General features: G+C 36.3%; 1 protein-coding gene across 2 annotated transcripts in view; it reads left to right on the forward strand.

The window, feature by feature from the left end:
• Positions 1–16,037, forward strand: part of SF3B1 (splicing factor 3b subunit 1) — a 33,840-nt gene extending 17,803 nt beyond the window's left edge. For both annotated transcript variants that reach the window (XM_022567312.3, XM_022567313.3), the window contains 19 exons: positions 706–943; positions 2,075–2,287; positions 2,543–2,664; positions 4,364–4,561; positions 4,654–4,755; positions 6,272–6,451; positions 7,138–7,224; positions 7,585–7,855; positions 8,146–8,291; positions 8,400–8,546; positions 8,688–8,813; positions 9,272–9,493; positions 9,777–9,959; positions 10,047–10,158; positions 11,629–11,749; positions 12,070–12,201; positions 13,384–13,656; positions 15,054–15,270; positions 15,550–16,037. In XM_022567312.3, coding sequence (XP_022423020.1) covers positions 706–943; positions 2,075–2,287; positions 2,543–2,664; positions 4,364–4,561; positions 4,654–4,755; positions 6,272–6,451; positions 7,138–7,224; positions 7,585–7,855; positions 8,146–8,291; positions 8,400–8,546; positions 8,688–8,813; positions 9,272–9,493; positions 9,777–9,959; positions 10,047–10,158; positions 11,629–11,749; positions 12,070–12,201; positions 13,384–13,656; positions 15,054–15,270; positions 15,550–15,708 — 3,249 coding nt within the window. In that variant the 3' untranslated portion in view covers positions 15,709–16,037. The remainder of the gene's footprint in view (positions 1–705; positions 944–2,074; positions 2,288–2,542; positions 2,665–4,363; positions 4,562–4,653; positions 4,756–6,271; positions 6,452–7,137; positions 7,225–7,584; positions 7,856–8,145; positions 8,292–8,399; positions 8,547–8,687; positions 8,814–9,271; positions 9,494–9,776; positions 9,960–10,046; positions 10,159–11,628; positions 11,750–12,069; positions 12,202–13,383; positions 13,657–15,053; positions 15,271–15,549) is intronic.
• The last annotated feature ends 4,368 nt before the right edge of the window (positions 16,038–20,405 follow it).

Genomic DNA, 20,405 nt, shown 5'->3' on the forward strand with positions numbered 1-20,405 from the left:
GATTTTGTTTTGCTTCACTAATTCACCTGCTGTTTTTGATATGATATTGTCTGCACTCGGCAGGTTCTTTTGCTTTCATACTGTCTGATGTCCTACATTGCTCACTACTTGTCTCTATTCAACTACCATGGAACCTTCAGTCATTTAAGTCAACTTCTAATCTTTTTTCACTAATCTTGCCAGCATCAGAGCAAGAGTATTATAGATGTGATTATAAATATAACCTCTTCTCAGGGATTTGAAATAATGTCGCAGTATCTAGTTATAATTACCCAGGTGATCCAAAACATGCTTAAATTAATTAAACACACACAAAATTGAACAAAAACAAAAATATTCTTAGTGGGAACTCATGAGTCTCTGTCTCTAAGCCCCAGTTTTGAGATGTGCTGGTATAATTAAAGGTGAAATTCTTGAGATCTTGACAGAGAAACCTTAATGTTTTCCCAAAGTTACGGAGCCATTAGTGGCATAACCAAAATACATTGTTTTTTAAATTAGGGCTTTTTTCATTGCTCCAAATTAAATCTTTAAGTTATTTTTTGTCATAAACATATTTGCTAGAAAGTAGGTATCTTTTAAGCAGAAGGATAATCTATTCTCTTAATCATGAACTAAAACATTTAATTTTTTTTGTTTGCTTATTAGCAGGTTTTCTAATTTTTATGTGGGTGTATGAAATAAATTTTTTTTTGCTCTGTTAAGACCCCTGGACATACCCCTTCCTTAAGATGGGATGAGACACCAGGTCGTGCAAAAGGAAGTGAGACTCCTGGAGCAACCCCAGGCTCAAAAATATGGGATCCTACACCTAGTCACACACCTGCGGGAGCTGCTACCCCTGGACGAGGCGATACACCAGGCCACGCGACACCAGGCCATGGAGGTGCAACTTCCAGTGCTCGTAAAAACAGATGGGATGAGACCCCCAAAACAGAAAGAGGTACTTATAGTGGAGTTTGGGTGTGTGCTTGGGTAAAATGTTGATTTGATGAGTGGTATGTTTATGGCCAAAATCTGTTCTCTCTGGTCCTAGGAAGACAGATAAATAAACAGATGCTTTTGGGACAGGTAAAGAACTGAGCAGATGATATACCTAATTCTTTAACCTTCTTGAAGAGGTTTAAGATTTATTTTAGGAAGAACATTAGAAGAAAGTAAAGTTTGTAGGCCATAACCTCTTTTTTATTGTAGTATAATATATATAACATAAAATTTACCATTTTAACCATTATAAGTGTATAATTCAGTGGCATTAAGTATATTCACAGTGTTGTGCAACCATTACCTTTATTCATTTCTAGAACTTTGTCATCATCCCAAACAAAAACTGTACCCATTAAGCAATAACTTTCCATTCTTACTTCTCCCAGCCTTTGGTTACCTCTCATTTACTTTCTGTCTGTGTAAATTTGCCTAAATACCTTGTTTTTTGTGTAAACTCTCTAAAGCTGTATTTCATTAACTGTTTATGAGATTAGCGTTGGGAAGTTAAGATTTAACATTACATCTGCTATATTAAAATTTTATAAAGAATTTTTAATGATTGGGCAGAGTGCTTAACATGTAATGTAGGGAATTCCCTGGTGGTCCAGTGGTTAGGACTCGGTGCTTTCACTGAAGGGGCCCGGGTTCCATCCCTGGTCGGGGAACTAAAACTAAGATCCCACAGGCCGCACGGCACAGCCCAAGAAAACCCGGAAAAAAATACAATGGATGAGAGAGGCAGTATAGAATTGTACATGCAGAGTAATCTCACTCCATGGAGAAATGAAAGGTGGCCCAAGACACATAAAGTGGCTGTCTGTGGGTTGTGATGTTGTGGGTAGTTGAAAAAATCCTTTGCTCTGTTTTCCTGTTCCTCGATGGTTATCATTTATTGTTTTTGTAATCCGTGGAAAAGATACAGTCAAGGAGACTAAATATGAAATGAAACATTAAAACTTAAATGTGTCTCCATTTTAGGAATATCCTGTTTCTGAAGTTGATCAGTTTAAGTATATTAGTTGTCTGAAAATAGTCATTTTTTGACAGTGGTTAAAATTTTAGGCTTATTCACTCCTTTTCTTTAAAGATACTCCTGGACATGGAAGTGGATGGGCTGAGACTCCTCGAACAGATCGAGGTGGAGATTCCATTGGTGAAACACCAACTCCTGGAGCCAGTAAAAGAAAGTCACGTTGGGATGAAACACCAGCTAGTCAGATGGGTGGAAGCACTCCTGTTCTGACCCCTGGAAAGACACCAATTGGCACGCCAGCCATGAACATGGCTACCCCTACTCCAGGTAGAAACTTTATCACTGGAAATAATTTTTTCCCCTTGTTAGTATTTTGAATTTTTTCTTTGTGGTTTTTCTGTGTGCCATTAATGCCTATTTTTAGCAAGAATAACAGGATGTAAAAAGAAGTCTTGGTTTGAGGTTATAATATAAACAATTAAATGTTAGAATGGATTTTAACTATCTTATATCCCAAGGATCTGTGTAATGATAAAAGTCTTGCACTACATAGATTGTTATAGAAATTTGCTTTTTTGGTAGGTCACATAATGAGTATGACTCCTGAACAGCTTCAGGCTTGGCGGTGGGAGAGAGAAATTGATGAGAGAAATCGCCCGTTGTCTGATGAAGAATTGGATGCTATGTTCCCAGAAGGATATAAGGTAAAAACAGTGAATGAGTGTGGTGGTTTTTAGGATAGGGATTTTTTTTTGGCCACGCTGCGTGGCTTGCAGGATCTGAGTTCACCAACCAGGGATTGAACCCGGGCCCCGGCAGTGAAATTTCCGAGTCCTAACCACTAGACTGCCAGGGAATTCCCTGGATTTTATTTTAAGTATTCTTTGAAAATACTAACTGGTCAAGTTTGCATTGGCCTTGCTCAAATTTACTACTGCCATTTCATTCTTTAGCTGTTTCCAGGTATATTTCATTTCCAACATTAGATCATGGTTATTTTACTTGGTGTCTCACAAAATCTTGTGTATTTAGTTCATGGGTTGCCAGTGGACACGAAGAATGTTATGTTCTCTCTTTACCATAGCAACTTGAAGTTCATTTTGAACTATAAAATCTTCTAGGTACCTGTTACTCAAGGATCTTTTGCTGGTCTAAAAGTGGTCATATAGCTGATGTTATAACCAGGGCTGGAACCTAAGTCATTTTGATGGCCTTTACAGAGCCTTTTCTGCCAATGCCTATTGCTTTTTTAACAGTTTTTATGTATGTATTTCCCCCTACCCCCTCATTAGGTTTGTATTAGAGTATTTGTTTCAAGTATGCATGACCTTACTGCTTTATAACTTCTTGTACCCTCCGTGTAATGCTGTGGGTATAGTCACTCTCCAGCCTACTATTGACTGGCTAAGTGTCTGTCACAATTGCATTCATTGATTGGTTTATCAATAGGAGGGGGAAAATCCTCCTTTGTGAATCTTTTTTTTTTCTAATACAAGTTTTTTTCTTTTTTTTCCCTAAGAGGATAGTCATTACATCTTTTTCTTTTTTCTTTTTAAAATTTATTTATTTTTGGCTGCATTGGGTCTTCATTGCTGCGCGTGGGCTTTCTCTAGTTGCGGGGAGCAGGGGCCACTCTTCGTTGCAGCGTGTGGGCCTCTCACTGCAGTGGCTTCTCCTGTTGCGGAGCATGGGCCCCAGGTACGCAGGCTTCAGCAGCTGCAGCACGTGGGCTCAGCAGCTGTGGCTCGCGGGCCCTAGAGCACAGGCTCAGCAGCCGTGGCGCAGGGGCCCAGCTGCTCCGCGGCATGTGGGATCTTCCCAGACCAGGGCTCGAACCCATGTCCCCTGCAGTGGCAGGCGGATTCCCAACCACTGCGCCACCAGGAAAGCCCTCCTTTGTGACTTTTGAGTGAATTTTTTGGGTTTAGTCAAATGTTGTGTATTTACAGGGCTTTGGTGAATATTTTGGTTTTAGTTTTTATGCAGTCACTCATTTTTGTAGAACGACTTAAACATTAAGATTTGTTTTTGTAGAGATTTACATGAATTTTTAATTTATTACTAAAATATAATATTTTATACATTATGTGCACTTTGAGCTTATTTCCATTTATATGACATTGGTTCACCAACATGTTTATATAGACTAATGTTTGAAAGTGATCAGAATTTGTAAGCCCACTTCGTGTATCCTCATTTCCCCACACTTCTAATACACTTAATTTAAATTTGAAGAGAAATAGTAATACTTGTATATTTTAAACTTATAAATAAGATAGAAAAATGGGATTGTTAATTCTTGCCTCTAAGCAAAAAGCATCTTAACTGCAAATGTTATTCATTTTTGTTATTATTTACTATGTAAAGTTAAGAAAATCCTAAACTGTCTTTTAACTGTATTAGGTACTTCCCCCTCCAGCTGGATATGTTCCTATTCGAACTCCAGCTCGAAAGCTGACAGCAACTCCAACACCTTTGGGTGGTATGACAGGTTTCCACATGCAAACTGAAGATAGAACTATGAAAAGTGTTAATGACCAACCATCTGGAAATCTTCCATTTTTAAAACCTGATGATATTCAGTACTTTGATAAACTTTTGGTAAGTGATAATACCAGAAATAAAATACTACTTTTTATTTAGAAGTTACAGTATCTCCACTAACCTTTAAACTTTTTACTTTTTACTGTTAGGTTGATGTTGATGAATCAACACTTAGTCCAGAAGAGCAAAAAGAGAGAAAAATAATGAAGTTGCTTTTAAAAATTAAGAATGGAACACCTCCAATGAGAAAAGTAAGTACCAGTTTATTAAATCATCATGTTCATTATAATTTTAGAGATTCACCATTTTATCATCAGAGCCTTTAAAATATGCTGAAGATTCTAATGCAATTAGTGGAATTATGTGGGGTATTGTATTAGTATCATATGTGGCTTGAAGATGGTTGATCCTTTAGGAGAAGTTAAGGAGTTTTATATTATACTCTGTGACTCTTTCTATTAAATTACCCTTTTTTAAAATTTATTTTTTATTGAAGTATAGTTGACTTACAATGTTGTGTTAATTTCTGTTGTACAGCAAAGTGACTCAGTTATACATATGTATACATTCTTTTTCATATTCTTTTCCATTATGGTTTATCACAGGATATTGAATATAGTTCCCTGTGCTATACAGTAGGACCTTGTTGTTTATCCACTCTATATATACCAGTTTGCATCTGCTAATCCCAGACTCCCAGTTCAACCCTCTCCCACCCCTCTCCCCATTGGCAACCACCAGTCTATTCTCTATGTCCCTGATTCTGTTTCTGTTTCATATATAGGTTCATTTGTGTCATATTTTAGATTCCACATGCAAGTGATATCATATGATATTTGTCTTTCTCTTTCTGACTTACTTCACTTAGTATGATAATCTCTAGTTGCATCCATGTTACTGCAAATGGCATTACAGTAAGTCCCCTACATACTAATGAGTTCCGTTCTGAGGGTGTATTCATAAGTCCAGTTTGTTCTTAAGTCCAACAAAGTTAGCCTAGGTAACCCAACTAACACAATTGGCTAGTTATATAGTACTGTACTGTAATAGGTTTACAATACTTTTCACACAAATAATACATAAAAAACAAAAAATAAAGCAGTTTTAATCTTACAGTACAGTACCTTGAAAAGTACAGTAGTACAGTACAGTACCTGGCATACAGGGGCATGTTTGCATCTTTGAAAGTTCACAACTTGAAGGTTTGTGTGTAGGGGACTTACTGTATTTTATTCTTGTTTATGGATGAGTAGTATTCTGTTGTATATATGCACCACATCTTCTTTATCCATTCATCTCTCGATGGTCATTTAGGTGTTTTCCATATCTTGGCTATTGTAAATAGTGCTGCCATGAACATGGGGAGGGGTGCGTGTATCTTTTTGAATTATATTTTTGTCCAGATATATGCCCAGGAGTGGGATTGCTAGATCATGTGGTAACTCTATTTTTACTTTTCTGAGGAACCTCCATACTGTTTTCCACAGTGGCTGCACCAACTTACATTCCCACCAACACTGTAGGGGGGTTCTCTTTTCTCCACACCCTCTCCAGCATTCAGTTACCCTTTTTGAATTAACTGAAAACATTGAGCCTTTATCGCAAGAGTTCAGACTTCAGAGTAATTTTGATGGGAATGAACTCAGGCTATTCTATGTAAGGTGTCTGAAGTTTACACTAAAATATTCAGTTACAGAAAACCGTGGAGTAATTAATTGGCTCATGCTTATAATAAAGAAAAATGCCTATTGCTCTTTTTTCTTCCAGGCTGCATTGCGTCAGATTACTGATAAAGCTCGTGAATTTGGAGCTGGTCCTTTGTTTAATCAAATTCTTCCTCTGCTCATGTCGCCTACACTTGAGGATCAAGAGCGTCATTTACTTGTAAAAGTTATTGATAGAATATTATACAAACTTGATGACTTAGTTCGACCATATGTACACAAGGTTTGTTCTCAATTTGTGTTTCTAATGGTTTGATTTTATTTATTTATTTATTTTTTTTTTGGTTTGATATTTTTTAAGTAAAAGGAGTTAGTGGATTTTTTTTGAGCAGCTTATTATTAGGTGTATTTGTGAAATTTAAAAATTCTAAAAAAGTAACAGCTGATGTTACACATTCTAAAAAGGGAAATTTCAACCCCTTTAAAGATATTCAGTTAACCAATGTTAAATTTACATGCCCTCCCAGACCTTTTTCTTTGCACAAGCATACATACACAAATACATGTGTAAATAGATGTAACTTTTTGCGATCTTATATAGTGGGTTCATATTATTCATATTTTAAAATTTGCTTTTATTGATATTAGAATGAGAAAATGTATGTTTCTATACCATGCCATTTACTACTAAGAAGCATCTTTTTGCTGATGGTAATTATGGTTTAGAATTATAAAATGCAGATGGGCGTGTGTGTGTGTGTGTGTGTACTGTGTGTATTTTATAGTCTGTGTAGTTAACAGTGCTCCCAAATACTCATCTTTATGTGGGGTTTAAACTTGTGTGATTAAAATTCTTAATTTGTCCCTTGATTAACAAAGTCCTGGTAATTATAAATTCCCTTACATGTACTGTTACTTGAGCATTGCATCAGTAATTGCTGTGAAAATGTAGCTCCTTCTCTTTTTCAGATCCTAGTGGTCATTGAACCATTGTTGATTGATGAGGATTACTATGCTAGAGTGGAAGGCCGAGAGATTATTTCTAATTTGGCAAAGGTATTTATGTTTCTGGAGAAGAAAGTTTTATATATGTTGATAGGATTATTTGATTTTATTATTTTTTTTAATTTATTTTCTTTTTTTTGCTGTACGCGGGCCTCTCACCGCTGCGGCCTCTCTCGCTGCGGAGCACAGGCTCCGGACGTGCAGGCCCAGCGGCCATGGCCCACGGGCCCAGCCGCTCCGCGGCATGTGGGATCCTCCCGGACTGGGGCACGAACCTGTGTCCCCTGCATCGGCAGGCGGACTCCCAACCACTGCGCCACCAGGGAAGCCCGGATTATTTGATTTTAGAATAGAATGATTGAGGGTTAATGTTATCAACTCATGACTGTTGCTTTTTTCTTAAACTTTTAGGCTGCTGGTCTGGCTACTATGATCTCTACCATGAGACCTGATATAGATAACATGGATGAGTATGTCCGTAACACAACAGCTAGAGCTTTTGCTGTTGTAGCTTCTGCCCTGGGCATTCCTTCATTATTGCCTTTCTTAAAAGCTGTGTGCAAAAGCAAGAAGTCCTGGCAAGCAAGACACACTGGTATAAAAATTGTACAGCAAATAGCTATTCTCATGGGCTGTGCCATCTTGCCACATCTCAGAAGTTTAGTTGAAATCATTGAACATGGTAAGTTGTAGTATAACTGTCTTTTGTAAGACAGTTTCCTGAAATTTAGGCTACTGATTTTTGGAGAGAGAAATGGAAGGTAAACTACATAAACACCATATAGTTTATGATTGGATTTGTAATATTAGCTGCTAATAGGCTGTGGCTCATACTGGCTTTTGCCTAATTTTGTCTAATGGGAACAGATTCTGCAGTTTGACTGAATGGTTAGATATGTTTCTAGAATCTGCATGATGCTATGGAAGTTAGGTAATGTTGCTTAGTTAAAACCTGTGTTTGGTTTTTTATAGGTCTTGTGGATGAGCAGCAGAAAGTTCGGACCATTAGTGCTTTGGCCATTGCTGCCTTGGCTGAAGCAGCAACTCCTTATGGTATCGAATCTTTTGATTCTGTGTTAAAGCCTTTATGGAAGGGTATCCGCCAACACAGAGGAAAGGTAGATTTACCAGTTTGATTTCATTTTTCTTTTTATTTCTACTCATTGAAGTTCAAGTGACTTAAAGCTAATTTACTAAGTATATATATATTTTTTATTTTAAAATAGGGCCTGGCTGCTTTCTTAAAGGCTATTGGGTATCTTATTCCTCTCATGGATGCAGAATATGCCAACTACTATACTAGAGAAGTGATGTTAATTCTTATTCGAGAATTCCAATCTCCTGATGAAGAAATGAAGAAAATTGTGCTGAAGGTAATTGTTCCAAATTGTTGCTGTTCCAGATTTGTTAATCAAAATGTGTTTCATGGTTCAAAGAGAATTTTATATCATTTAAAAAAAACTTGCGTATTAAACCAGGACTGTGATTACTATTATTATTTTTTAACATTTTAGGTGGTAAAGCAGTGTTGTGGAACAGATGGTGTAGAAGCAAACTACATTAAAACAGAGATCCTTCCTCCTTTTTTTAAACACTTCTGGCAACACAGAATGGCTTTGGATAGAAGAAATTACCGGCAGGTAAGCTTTTATCATAAAATAGTTTCAGAAATTCTTTCAACTGATCCTTTAGTCAGTTTGAATGCATATTACATAAGTTATTTTTTGCCTTGAGAACCTCACAGGTTGTTTGTGTTTGATTGTGAAAGGAGATGGATTTTAGTTAGCCAGTTAACTTCCATTTTGCTTTTGTATTCTAGGATAGATAGCCAACTATGAACTGACATTTTTGTCTAGTAAATGAACTGCTTAATCTGGCTAGGTGAAGCATGAATACAATCTTAACCTTAACTCTCCTTGACTTAGACTCATATTTAAATGTTTTTGGCCACCTTTTTCTTAAAGTTTTAATAGTAGGAGCCATCTGTCCTCAGCATGCTTACTAGCTAAATAGTATCTTTAGAATATTCCATTTTCATGATGTCTCTTTATTTCCTTGGAAAAGCAGTAAATTAAATGATTTTTCCTCCTCTTTTTAGTTAGTTGATACTACTGTGGAGTTGGCAAACAAAGTAGGTGCAGCAGAAATTATATCCAGGATTGTGGATGATCTGAAAGATGAAGCTGAACAGTACAGAAAAATGGTGATGGAGACAATTGAGAAAATTATGGGCAACTTGGGAGCAGCAGACATTGATCATAAACTTGAAGAACAACTGATTGATGGTATTCTTTATGCTTTTCAAGAACAGACTACAGAGGTAATGATACTAAACTATTAGGCAAGTTGCCACTGACTTTCATATTTGTAAAACATATTTTCAAGTAAATATTATCACCAAAGAGTAATTAAATTTGAAATAATTTTTAAATGCTCATGTTCTCATGCAGTTGGCTACAAAGAAATACTCTTCTACCTCAAATTTTTAGGTTAGATTTTTGGAAACGAAATATAAGTATATTTCAACTGTTTAGTCACAAACTGAATTCTTGTTCACATTGAATGTAGGTTTTAAATTTAACTTGGCTTTTTTTTTTTTTAAGGACTCAGTAATGTTGAACGGCTTTGGCACAGTGGTCAATGCCCTTGGCAAACGAGTCAAACCGTACTTGCCTCAGATCTGTGGTACAGTTTTGTGGCGTTTAAATAACAAATCAGCAAAAGTTAGGCAACAGGCAGCTGACTTGATCTCTCGAACGGCTGTTGTCATGAAGACTTGTCAAGAGGTAAACTTTTATATCAGATTCTTATTTCTTCACCAAAAGGAGTAATGTAAACAGTAACATTTCATCATCATTATTTTTTTATTACAGGAAAAATTGATGGGGCACTTGGGTGTTGTTTTGTATGAGTATTTGGGAGAAGAGTACCCTGAAGTATTGGGCAGCATTCTTGGAGCACTGAAGGCCATTGTAAATGTAATAGGTATGGAATTTGTTGGTCATGTAAGAATTTTTTGGTTTGTATTTTAAAGTTTCTTTGGTATTTTGAAAGTAAAATAGAGAATCCTATTTAGGAGTTGACTAATGAATGATACTTTTTTTTTTAACCACTGAAAATTACAGTTAAGTTGGGATGTCACAAGAATCTTATCTCCCAAAATCTGTTTATATTTTACTTTAAAAGAGAGAAAGAGGGCAAGTTTAGGACCTGCAAGAGAGGAAGAAGTAGTCAAAACTCAAAAAACTTTGAAGTCATGGGATAGAGGGCCCTAAAAAAATTGTGTGTCACCTGAAATATATGGGAGAGGAGGTGGTGGGTGGAGAGAACTCTAACGTTTTATATTATATATTTATTCAACCTTGAATTAGTAAATGGTTATGGTAGGTTTTCCTGCTTGCTATTAAGGTCAAGGAACAATAACCAGAGAGAAAAGTGAATTGATCAAGTGACCTCATTTTTATTTAAATCCAATTCTTTTAAACTGTCCTTTCAGTTCTTTATCCAGTTGAAACAGAGGTGTATTACAAATGCTCTTGGGTGTGGAGAACAAAGCTTTTCCTCTTTAAGGGCATTATGATGGAACAAACAAATGGTCTCCTGTTTTATTCTTCATTATAAGTGAATGTAACTATTGCAAAAGTAACTTCTATGGAGTTTAGAGGGACAGAAATAACCTATCAAGAGGTTGAAATAGCTGGCTGTGATAGCCACTATTTTTCTCAGTAAGGGGTTTTTATACAGTATAGGAGGTCTTCAAACCATCGCATTTACATATAATCCCCAGTTCAGCCCTTTCCTCTCTACTTGGAGATACTTGCCAAAAATCAGTTACTTGGCCACTTGTGGGGCTCTGGTTTGCAGGGAATTGTAAACCATATTGTTGGTCAGAGAAACATGGGAAAAGCAATGGAGAGAGAATCAGAGCAAGCAGTTCTAGTTAGAGCAAGAGCCCCTGCCAGCTGCCTCCTTTTTTCTCTCTTCATAGGTGTAAATACCATCCAAGTATGCCCTGCATTGCAGGGAGACTGGAGATCTGTTTGTTTTGCAGTTAAAGGGTAAGGGGGCCCTTTCTGGAAAATTTTGCTTTAATTTACATGTCTACCTCTGGCTTATATTGTTGTGTATGGCCGGAACATAAGCTGTCCCCATATTTAAATGTCAGTGTACAAATACATTTCAGAACCAAATAAAACTTTTTTTTGTTGTTGAGTATCCATCATTCTTTAAACCACTTCACTAATTTCTTTCATTTTTATGCATAATCAGAAGTTGTTAATAAAAAGTTAAAAATTCTGCGTTTGATCTGAAGCTGGGGCTTTTTCTTTACATAGGCAGCTGTAAGTTTGTATTTATGCCTAGTCACGTATATTACATTGTTAAATAAAAGGGTAAAATGAACAAAGGTTGCAGTTCATGTGTTAATTGATAGTGTGTTTGACTTCTGTTAAATAGGTATGCATAAGATGACTCCACCAATTAAAGATCTGCTGCCTAGACTCACCCCCATCTTAAAGAATAGGCATGAAAAAGTACAAGAGAATTGTATTGATCTTGTTGGACGTATTGCTGATAGGTAAGCAGATTACCTAAACATTTCAATAAGCAGTATTGTTTTTCACATTTAGCCACTTTTTATTCACTTTGCAAATTTGCTTATTGTTTCTAATGTAAGTATATATGGTCAGGCTAATATTTCAGTAATATTTTCAAATTTGAATGGTAATGAGGGAGTGGCAGTATATTTTTAAAACTAAACCATCCTTTCTGAGCAGTAATAATAATTTTATTTAATGCTTAAAATGAATTGGTAATCATGTTTTGAGAACTGAATTTGCAGATTTACCTTTTAAAACTTATTGTTACAAAAAATTTAACTTTTTTTTTTTTAACTAGGGGAGCTGAATATGTGTCTGCAAGAGAATGGATGAGGATTTGCTTTGAGCTTTTAGAGCTCTTAAAAGCTCACAAAAAAGCTATTCGTAGAGCCACAGTCAACACATTTGGTTATATTGCAAAAGCCATTGGGTGAGTATTATTTACTTCTGTGTATTTTTTTTTTTTTTTTTTTTTTTACTTTGTAATAGACCCATTGTAGTGTTAAAAGGTGCTTCTATTTCTGTAGAATCTCTTTTAAGGCAAGGTATGAGTAATGCAGTTAGAATAGACTTATGTTTTTTAGAATAGACTTCAACCACTGACCTTCAATTTTTGAAATGTTTTCTTAAATGTTAAATTGAATTAAAATAGATGGAACAGTTTAAAATTTCATTTAGTCACACTTCACTATTTTCAGAAGAGGGAAACAGTACCATTTCAAAATAATTTCAAATTTTGTTGGTCCTTTTAGGATATTGCTTAAAATATTAAGGCCAGTTCTTAGTAAAACAATTAACATAATTCAGTTTTCATGTTAATGCTTTATGTGTTTTAAAAATATTTTTCTAAAATTAATCCACAGACAACTGAATGATAGCTATTTTATTAGATAACCTATGGTTATTTGCTTCTGCTCCACCAAACTAGAAGAAACAGTCATTGTAGAAAATGAGATACTTATGTATATGTGGCTTAATAACTAAATATTTTCAAGCAATAAAACATAACAAAAGTTGGATTATTTAATTAGAGTCTCCCCACCTGCCTTTTGGTAGCAATAATATTTTTTCATCTGTGATGTAGTTAAGAAGTTGGCAATGAATAGCTGTTGTTAACTTTTTAGCTCCTCTGTCCCTTTAAATTTGTGGTAGAATAAATGCTTAAAGAAGGAGAATAAATGTGGTAAAGGTGTGTGGGAGGGAAGATTTTGGAAAACAGATTTTGTGTGTTGTGGCATGGGAGACCACAGTTTATATACTACTGTAAGGTTGCCTGCTCTGGTGGCCATGTTCTGACCACTCAAAGAATTATTCAGTCTAAACATTTAATGAAATTTCTTTTTGTTTCAGGAAATATACTAAAGACTGTAAATTATATTTGAAAATGAAGCCATTTGAATTTTTTCATTAAAATGAACACTTTAATTTAAATGAAGTTCTTAAGTAGAAACCGTAATGCCAGTGACTTGAAAGTATTGCATTTTAGCATAAAATTACTAAGTTTGCAGTAATTACTTAGCATGAAGTTCCATTCCTTTGATTATTTTTCTTCCCTCCAAAAAAATTTTGACTTGTAAACTAACAGTTTGCTGACACATTTATTTTTTTCCAGCCCTCATGATGTATTGGCTACACTTTTAAACAACCTCAAAGTTCAGGAAAGGCAGAACAGAGTTTGTACCACTGTAGCAATAGCTATTGTCGCTGAAACATGTTCACCCTTCACAGTACTACCTGCCTTAATGAATGAATACAGAGTTCCTGAACTGAATGTTCAAAATGGAGTGTTAAAATCACTTTCCTTCTTGTTTGAATATATTGGTGAGATGGGAAAGGACTACATTTATGCTGTAACACCACTCCTTGAAGATGCTTTAATGGATAGGTAAGTGACTTGAACTAAATGCAAGAAAATAGTTATAATTCTTCTTTTATTTTAGAACTTATGGAAGTAATTATTATATGACCTATTTGTTGTGATGTAGTTAAAGAAGGGACTACTAGCCTGGATTTTTATGAAACTATAAATAAATATGACTATTATCTCTAAATAAGATAGATGCTATAGTGGTTCCCCCAATTTTTTTTCCAAGTGCCCCCTCCCTGTTTTAATAGCCCCCCGCCTTTTGGCCACGCGCGCGGCTCGCAGGATCTTAGTTCCCTGACCAGGGATTGAACCCGGGCCCCGGCAGTGAAAGTGCTGAGTCCTAACCCCTGGACCACCAGGGAATTCCTGATCAACTTTTGTTTTAAAAATTAAAGTCAAATATAATTAGAGGAAATGTTGAGCATGAGCTTATCGGTATGGCAAAGAGACCTGATCTTTTTAGCTTTTTGTTATGGCAGATGAAGCAGAGGTTTCTGTAAGGCTTTTGAACTACTGAACATAGCCTGCCAGAGGTACACTGTTCCCACTGCAGGCCCCCAGTTATTCAGGTGGTGACCACCGATAAAGTACTGCTTGAAGTGAGTCCTGATACCAAGAAACATTAGTTGGGAAATTTACTGAGGGGGAATACAGCTTCACTTCAGTCTATGCCTAATAGATTATTACAATAAATAAGAGAAATAAGGATGCTAGTAACTAAGTTCAGATTTTTTTTCTCTTATACCTTCAAGGTACTCTTCCTGCCTTTGAGGGTAAAGAGTGTGCACTTGTTTTTATACCCTTCATAGACGCGTTATCTGATGCTTGTAGTCAGTTGAATAATTGTGGAATAAATAACTCAATGACTTGTCATAAACATAAGTTCATTTAAAACATGGGAGGTGATAAGAGTTCTTATTTCTGGGTTTGAAAAAATTATTGGTCCTTCTCTTCCTTTCCCTAAATTGAGTTCTTGAATGAACCTTTAGAAAAAATTGACAAGGGAAGAGATTTAGTCTCAATTTAGTTATCTATTGTATTGAATTACTTTCAAAAGTTTTAAGTTTACAGAGTTTAAATACTGTTAATCATTCGTATGTAAGAATCATGTGTTCTCTCTCATTTTTGGTAGCATATAAAATGTACACTGTGCTCGGCTTTCTTGCTTATATTACTTGCAAAGAAAAATATGGTTTATTTTTGAGCCAGAGTGAGGTTTGAGTCGTTAAAGTAAAGTTCTCAAGTAGAATCATTAGTCACTCTAAAAGCATTCTGTATCAGATACATAAGGTGTGGGGATGACTGCATCCATTCCATGCACTGAATTTGTGATTTAGTTTCTAACGGGCAGGCACGTATCTTCTGTGAAACTAAGATTGTATCTTAACAAAGAGCTTTCTCTCCCTCTGTTACAGGGACCTTGTACACAGACAGACGGCTAGTGCAGTGGTGCAACACATGTCACTTGGGGTTTATGGATTTGGTTGTGAAGATTCACTGAATCACTTGTTGAACTATGTATGGCCCAATGTGTTTGAGACATCTCCCCATGTAATTCAGGCAGTTATGGGGGCCCTGGAGGGTCTGAGAGTTGCTATTGGACCATGTAGAATGCTGCAGTATTGTTTACAGGTAGGTCAAAGATTTTTAAAAGAGTACTCATTGAAAAAAGTAATTTTAGTTGAATTAAGTCACTGTTCCTAATTATCAGTAGGGTGTATTTGTGCCATACGGGAGAACAGTTGTGAGGGGAGGGAGGATTAGATTTTGTCTTTGCCCACTGCAGTTTTGTGCAATTGCCATCTTGTTTTCTCTCTCAAAGGGAAATGCTTGCAACCATTTCTTTATGGTTTGTTAGTTGTGTTAAGGTTGTGTATTTCTTGAAGTAATGTAGCCTTTTAATTATTCTAGGGTTTGTTTCACCCAGCCCGGAAAGTCAGAGATGTGTATTGGAAAATTTACAACTCCATCTACATTGGTTCACAGGATGCTCTCATAGCACATTACCCAAGAATCTACAATGATGATAAGAACACCTATATTCGTTATGAACTTGACTATATCTTGTAACTTTATTGTTTATTTTGTGTTTAATGCACAGCTGTTTCACACCTTAAACTTGCTTCGATTTGGTGATGTAAACTTTTAAACATTGCAGAACAGCATAGAACTGGTCATAGAGGAAGAGCTAGAAATCCAGTAGCATGATTTTTAAATAACCTGTCTTTGTTTTTGATGTTAAACAGTAAACGCCAGTAGTGACCAAGAACACAGTGATTGCACACACTATTCTGGAGGGCTTTCATTTTTAATTCATCTTTATGAAGATTTAGAATTCATTCCTTGTGTTTAAAGGGAATGTTTAATTGAGAAATAAACATTTGTGTACAAAATGCTAACTTGTGTGTGTTTTTTGAACATGACTTGTAAAATACAGAACTTTGATAAAGTATTGGTTTGTGTAGAATAAGTGGCTTTATATCATTTTCTGTCACCTGGTTTATAGAAAGTAGCAGGATACAAGTGATATAAAGTGATGGCATCTTTGTCAAAATTCCATTGTTCTGTTGATAATGACATTGAGAAGAGTAGCTTTGGGGGTGTTCACCTCAAACTAGCACAACCCTTCCATTACCATAGAAACTATAGCATCTTTGCTGAACTGTCTTGAATAATATTATTTTGCACTTACATAGCGCCTTTCATCTCTTGATTTCTCAAAATGCTTTATGAACATGCTTAAGGGAAGTGATTCAAGTCATATCCAACTCTTGACGATTCTGTGTAGAACATGGGGAAAGTGTCTTTACTTTAAAACTGCCTTGTACCTATTGGGAGTGCGGCTACTACCTAAGTAATGCTAGTTAGAATAAGACAATCTTTGGGCTCTTTTCCTATGTCATAAGCCACTATTCAACAATATATTTAGTAAATACCTGTTAAGCACCTACTGTATACCAGCCACTGTGCTTAGTTGTAGGGATGCAAAGGTGCTTTTGACATGCCCCTTGCCCTTAAGAAATGCAGTATAATGGAAAAGGGGAGACGTCTAGTTACAGATTAGTTATGTACTGCTATTATACAATGGTAGCAGCTGAAATGTCTAGGTTTGCTTAGTTTTGCATTTAGTAATCAGATAATGAATTGATCTGTAGGTGTCAAGCATAAACTGAAATGCCATTTAAATCTAGAGGAACCAAGCATTAAGGCAGTAATTTTTTATATATAATAAAGTATATCTTCAGTTTTCCCTAATTTTCTGGTCAAAAATTTCTTAGTCCTTCACTAAAAATTTTTTAGTCCTTCACTTGCCATAGCTATTTTATTTTGTCTCCTTTTGTAATAGTATTGAATACTTATGTGCAGTCTAATGGGAAATGAGCTTCTGCAGCAGCCTAAGCATAGGATGACTGCCACAGTAAGTAAAACCAATATACTGAGACTAGGAGGTTTATTGATTGAACTGTTAATACTTAGGGCTCCCTGTTGTGGAGGCTTACTTGAGAAACAGCTTATAATTGGCTGACTTGTACAGAATTGATATTGAGCCTTAGCTGACCCTCCAGGCAGAATTTGTAACTCGTTTCTTGTGTGACATAACTTTGTGACAACATGGTAATGTGTACTAAATTTCCAAAATTATCTTTTTAGAAGTTTTTGTAATAATAGCCCCCATACAACTTTAAATCTTGCTTTTCTCTGTATTCGATGTCAGATGACCTTCAGTAATTACTAATCATGAAAATTGAATACAATGGATTTCAAAGGGAAAATTTGGTTTTAAACCAGTCTTGGGGAAATTTAGTTACATTTTCGCTTCAGGTACTTGTATAACTTGAATTTGCTTGGGCCCTTGCTCTTTATGTAAAACATCTGTGCTTTGTAGTGGCAGTGTGGAGCAAAGGAGGCTTTACCTGTAAGTGACTTTTTACTGATACAAATTTGAGGACAGAGAGGTGAGGCAAATACTGAGGCCTACGATCTTGAAAGTTGGGACCAAATCGAGGCTCACAAATGTTTGGATTATTTTACATACTTATTTGAATAAGGAAAGCATTTTGTGAGATACTCATGTGAAAGACGCTATGTGAAGTTTTAACTATCTTTCAAAGACTTTCTTTCGCACTTTCCTTTGGTGTTTCTTAAAGCCAAACTTAAGCAGGAAGAAATTAATGTTCTTAAGGGGACAGTAGGTGGGTCTTTCTGTGGGCTTTTGCTGGTTTTTCTGTGGGCCCTCTAATGGAAATGATCTCTTTGGCTGTTCAATTTTTTTCTTATTGTATTTTTTAAATTTGTTGTATGGTGCCCTGTGAGCATCAAGTACCACCAGATGAATAAAACTTCTTATATCTAAAGTCTTAGAGCAGTTTTTAATCTTAGTTGACTTTGTATTGTTCCTGTACTACACTCTGTTGTGGTTGTGCCATTTTAATAATATTGAGCTCTTTGGGTTGTTTTCCAAATATGGGAACTTAGTATGGAAAAACTGAAGAACTTTAAAAGAAACTGAAAAAGACAATTGCAGTCATGTAGGCTCAGTTGTTGGGTTCTTTGGTGTTCAGTGCTTCTTAAATCCCACAAGGTTACATAAAGCAGGAACTACAGCTGTCACAGGGTTTTTCAACCTTGGCGTTATTGACATTTTGGGCCAGACACATCTTCATCGTGGGTCACTGTCCTGGGCATTGTAGGATGTTGAGTAGCATCCCTGACTACCCAGTAGATGCTAATAGCACTCCCACCCCAGTAGTGATGACCCAAAATGCCTCCAGATATTGTCTCATGTACTCTGGGAGGACAAAATCTCCCTAGCTTGAAAACCATTTTGAAACTTGTTTAAGCAGGACTCAAATATGTCTGGTAAACAACAAAGCATGATGTAAAAAGTGTTTCATTTTCGGCAGCAGTTACCTAGGAAGGAACTAGATTTAGTATTTCACAAATACTTAAACACCTACCTTGGGCAAATCTCCGCATCAGACCTGGGACCAAGAAGCTGAAAACATGTAAAATGTTGACTGCTTTCTGGTCCTCAGAGCATCTTGTGGCCGAGTTGGAGCCAGGTGCACAGCACTGGGGCAGGAGCGTCAGCTTCTCGGTGCTCTACTTTGAATGCAGTTGTTCAGCGCCCTGGTTATCACCTGTGAGAGGTGGGGTGTGTGGTATGGCTGGAGGAGGAGGGCAGGCAGGAAACGGAGACCCTTGGCTCTTCTTGTTAAGAAAATGGATAGGAAGCTGTGGAATGTAAGGTGACTCATGGTGAATTTAGATTTGCGATGCGGTCATGAAGATTTAGTAAATGCGAGACAGTAGGTCAATGACGTTTCTAGTGTTCGTGCTAGAAAAGCTAAGTTTTAAAAATTTATTCTTAACGGTTTTATCATTTTATAATACAAAAAGATTATAAAAGGACAGCTTGCATGTCAGGTTAGACAATAGACTTGTTAAATTTTTTTGGAAGTAAATTTTTTTGTTTTTTTGTGGAAGGAAATTTTTAACGGGCAACAGGCTGTGGAGGGAATTTGTGTTATCGTGGAGTATCTTTGTGCTAGGAAAAAACAAATAGGAGAAATTGTTAATTGTTCCTGTATCTAACTCCCTGCCAAGCTTAAAAATTTTCAAATATTGAGAAAAGTTGAAAGAATAGTACAATGAACACCTGTATATCCATGTAAATTCAGTAGTTAAAATTTTGCTGCATTTGCTCTCCTTTTTTAAATAATGTAATTTCATGAAACAATTTTCTGTCAGTATTACTGCAGAGAAATTTGGGACCAGATAAAAAGGAGGCTGGTTAGCAAAAGAAAACAGGTAACTGAATGAGTTTCTGATGAGTTGGAAGTCAGAGCACAGATGGAGGAATTTTCTTGGACAGGAAGAGAAACATCTTTCCCTGAGTCCATAAGGAAGACAGCGATGTGGTGGGATGTAGGCATGAAAAGTTTGTCCATGGCGTATCAGAGAGCATTGAAATATAGAAGTAGTTTTACTGCTATTTTAGAAACAAGTAGACATAGTAAGGAAAATCAGACTTACAAAAAATTCAAAGCCCCCCAAATTTTAAAACCTGGTAAAGTTTAACAGCTGGTGTCTGTAGTATATAATGTGTATACTGTGTAATATGCAACTGGATGCTCTGTATAGTTTTTGATCACCGAAGCATAATCTACACACTTGGGAAGAAAATCAGCTCCAATATGGTCACCAAGGGAAGACTTCGGATGCCAGATGTCTAGGTCATTGCTACTGAAAGTGTAGTCTGGAGATCAGAAGTATCAGTGTCCCTTGGAGTTTTTTAGAAATACAGACTCTACCCCAGACCTGAAAGGATCTGCATTTTAGTAAGATCCTGAGGTGACTTACATGTACATTAAAGTTTGAGAAGCCATAGTCTAGGGTACCACTCCATTCCTGATGTGGTAATGATATGGAAATAAGGGCCAAAGTTGCTATTATAGGTATGAAAGCAAGTTGGCCTATAGACACAGATAGCCAAGAGGTGGTCAGAACAACCCCACGATGGTACCTTGCTGAAATGTGGGTGAAATCAAAAGGGAGGGAACGAAAGAAGGAGAAATGTTTGTTTTTTATGGTAGAGAATTGCTTTTTCTAATAAGGCTGTGCTATGGACTGAATGTGTCCCCCCAAATTCATGTGTTAAAACCCTGATCCCTAATGTGATGGTATTAGAAGATGGGCCTTTGGGAGGTAAATAGGTCATGAGGGTGGAGCCCTCATCAATGGGATTAGTGTTCTTATAAGAAGGG

Source organism: Delphinapterus leucas, chromosome 8 (assembly GCF_059928025.1).
Source record: "Delphinapterus leucas isolate spDelLeu-1000000601 "Yukka" chromosome 8, BTC_Dleu_Yukka2, whole genome shotgun sequence".
Classification (NCBI taxonomy): Eukaryota; Metazoa; Chordata; class Mammalia; order Artiodactyla; family Monodontidae; genus Delphinapterus; species Delphinapterus leucas.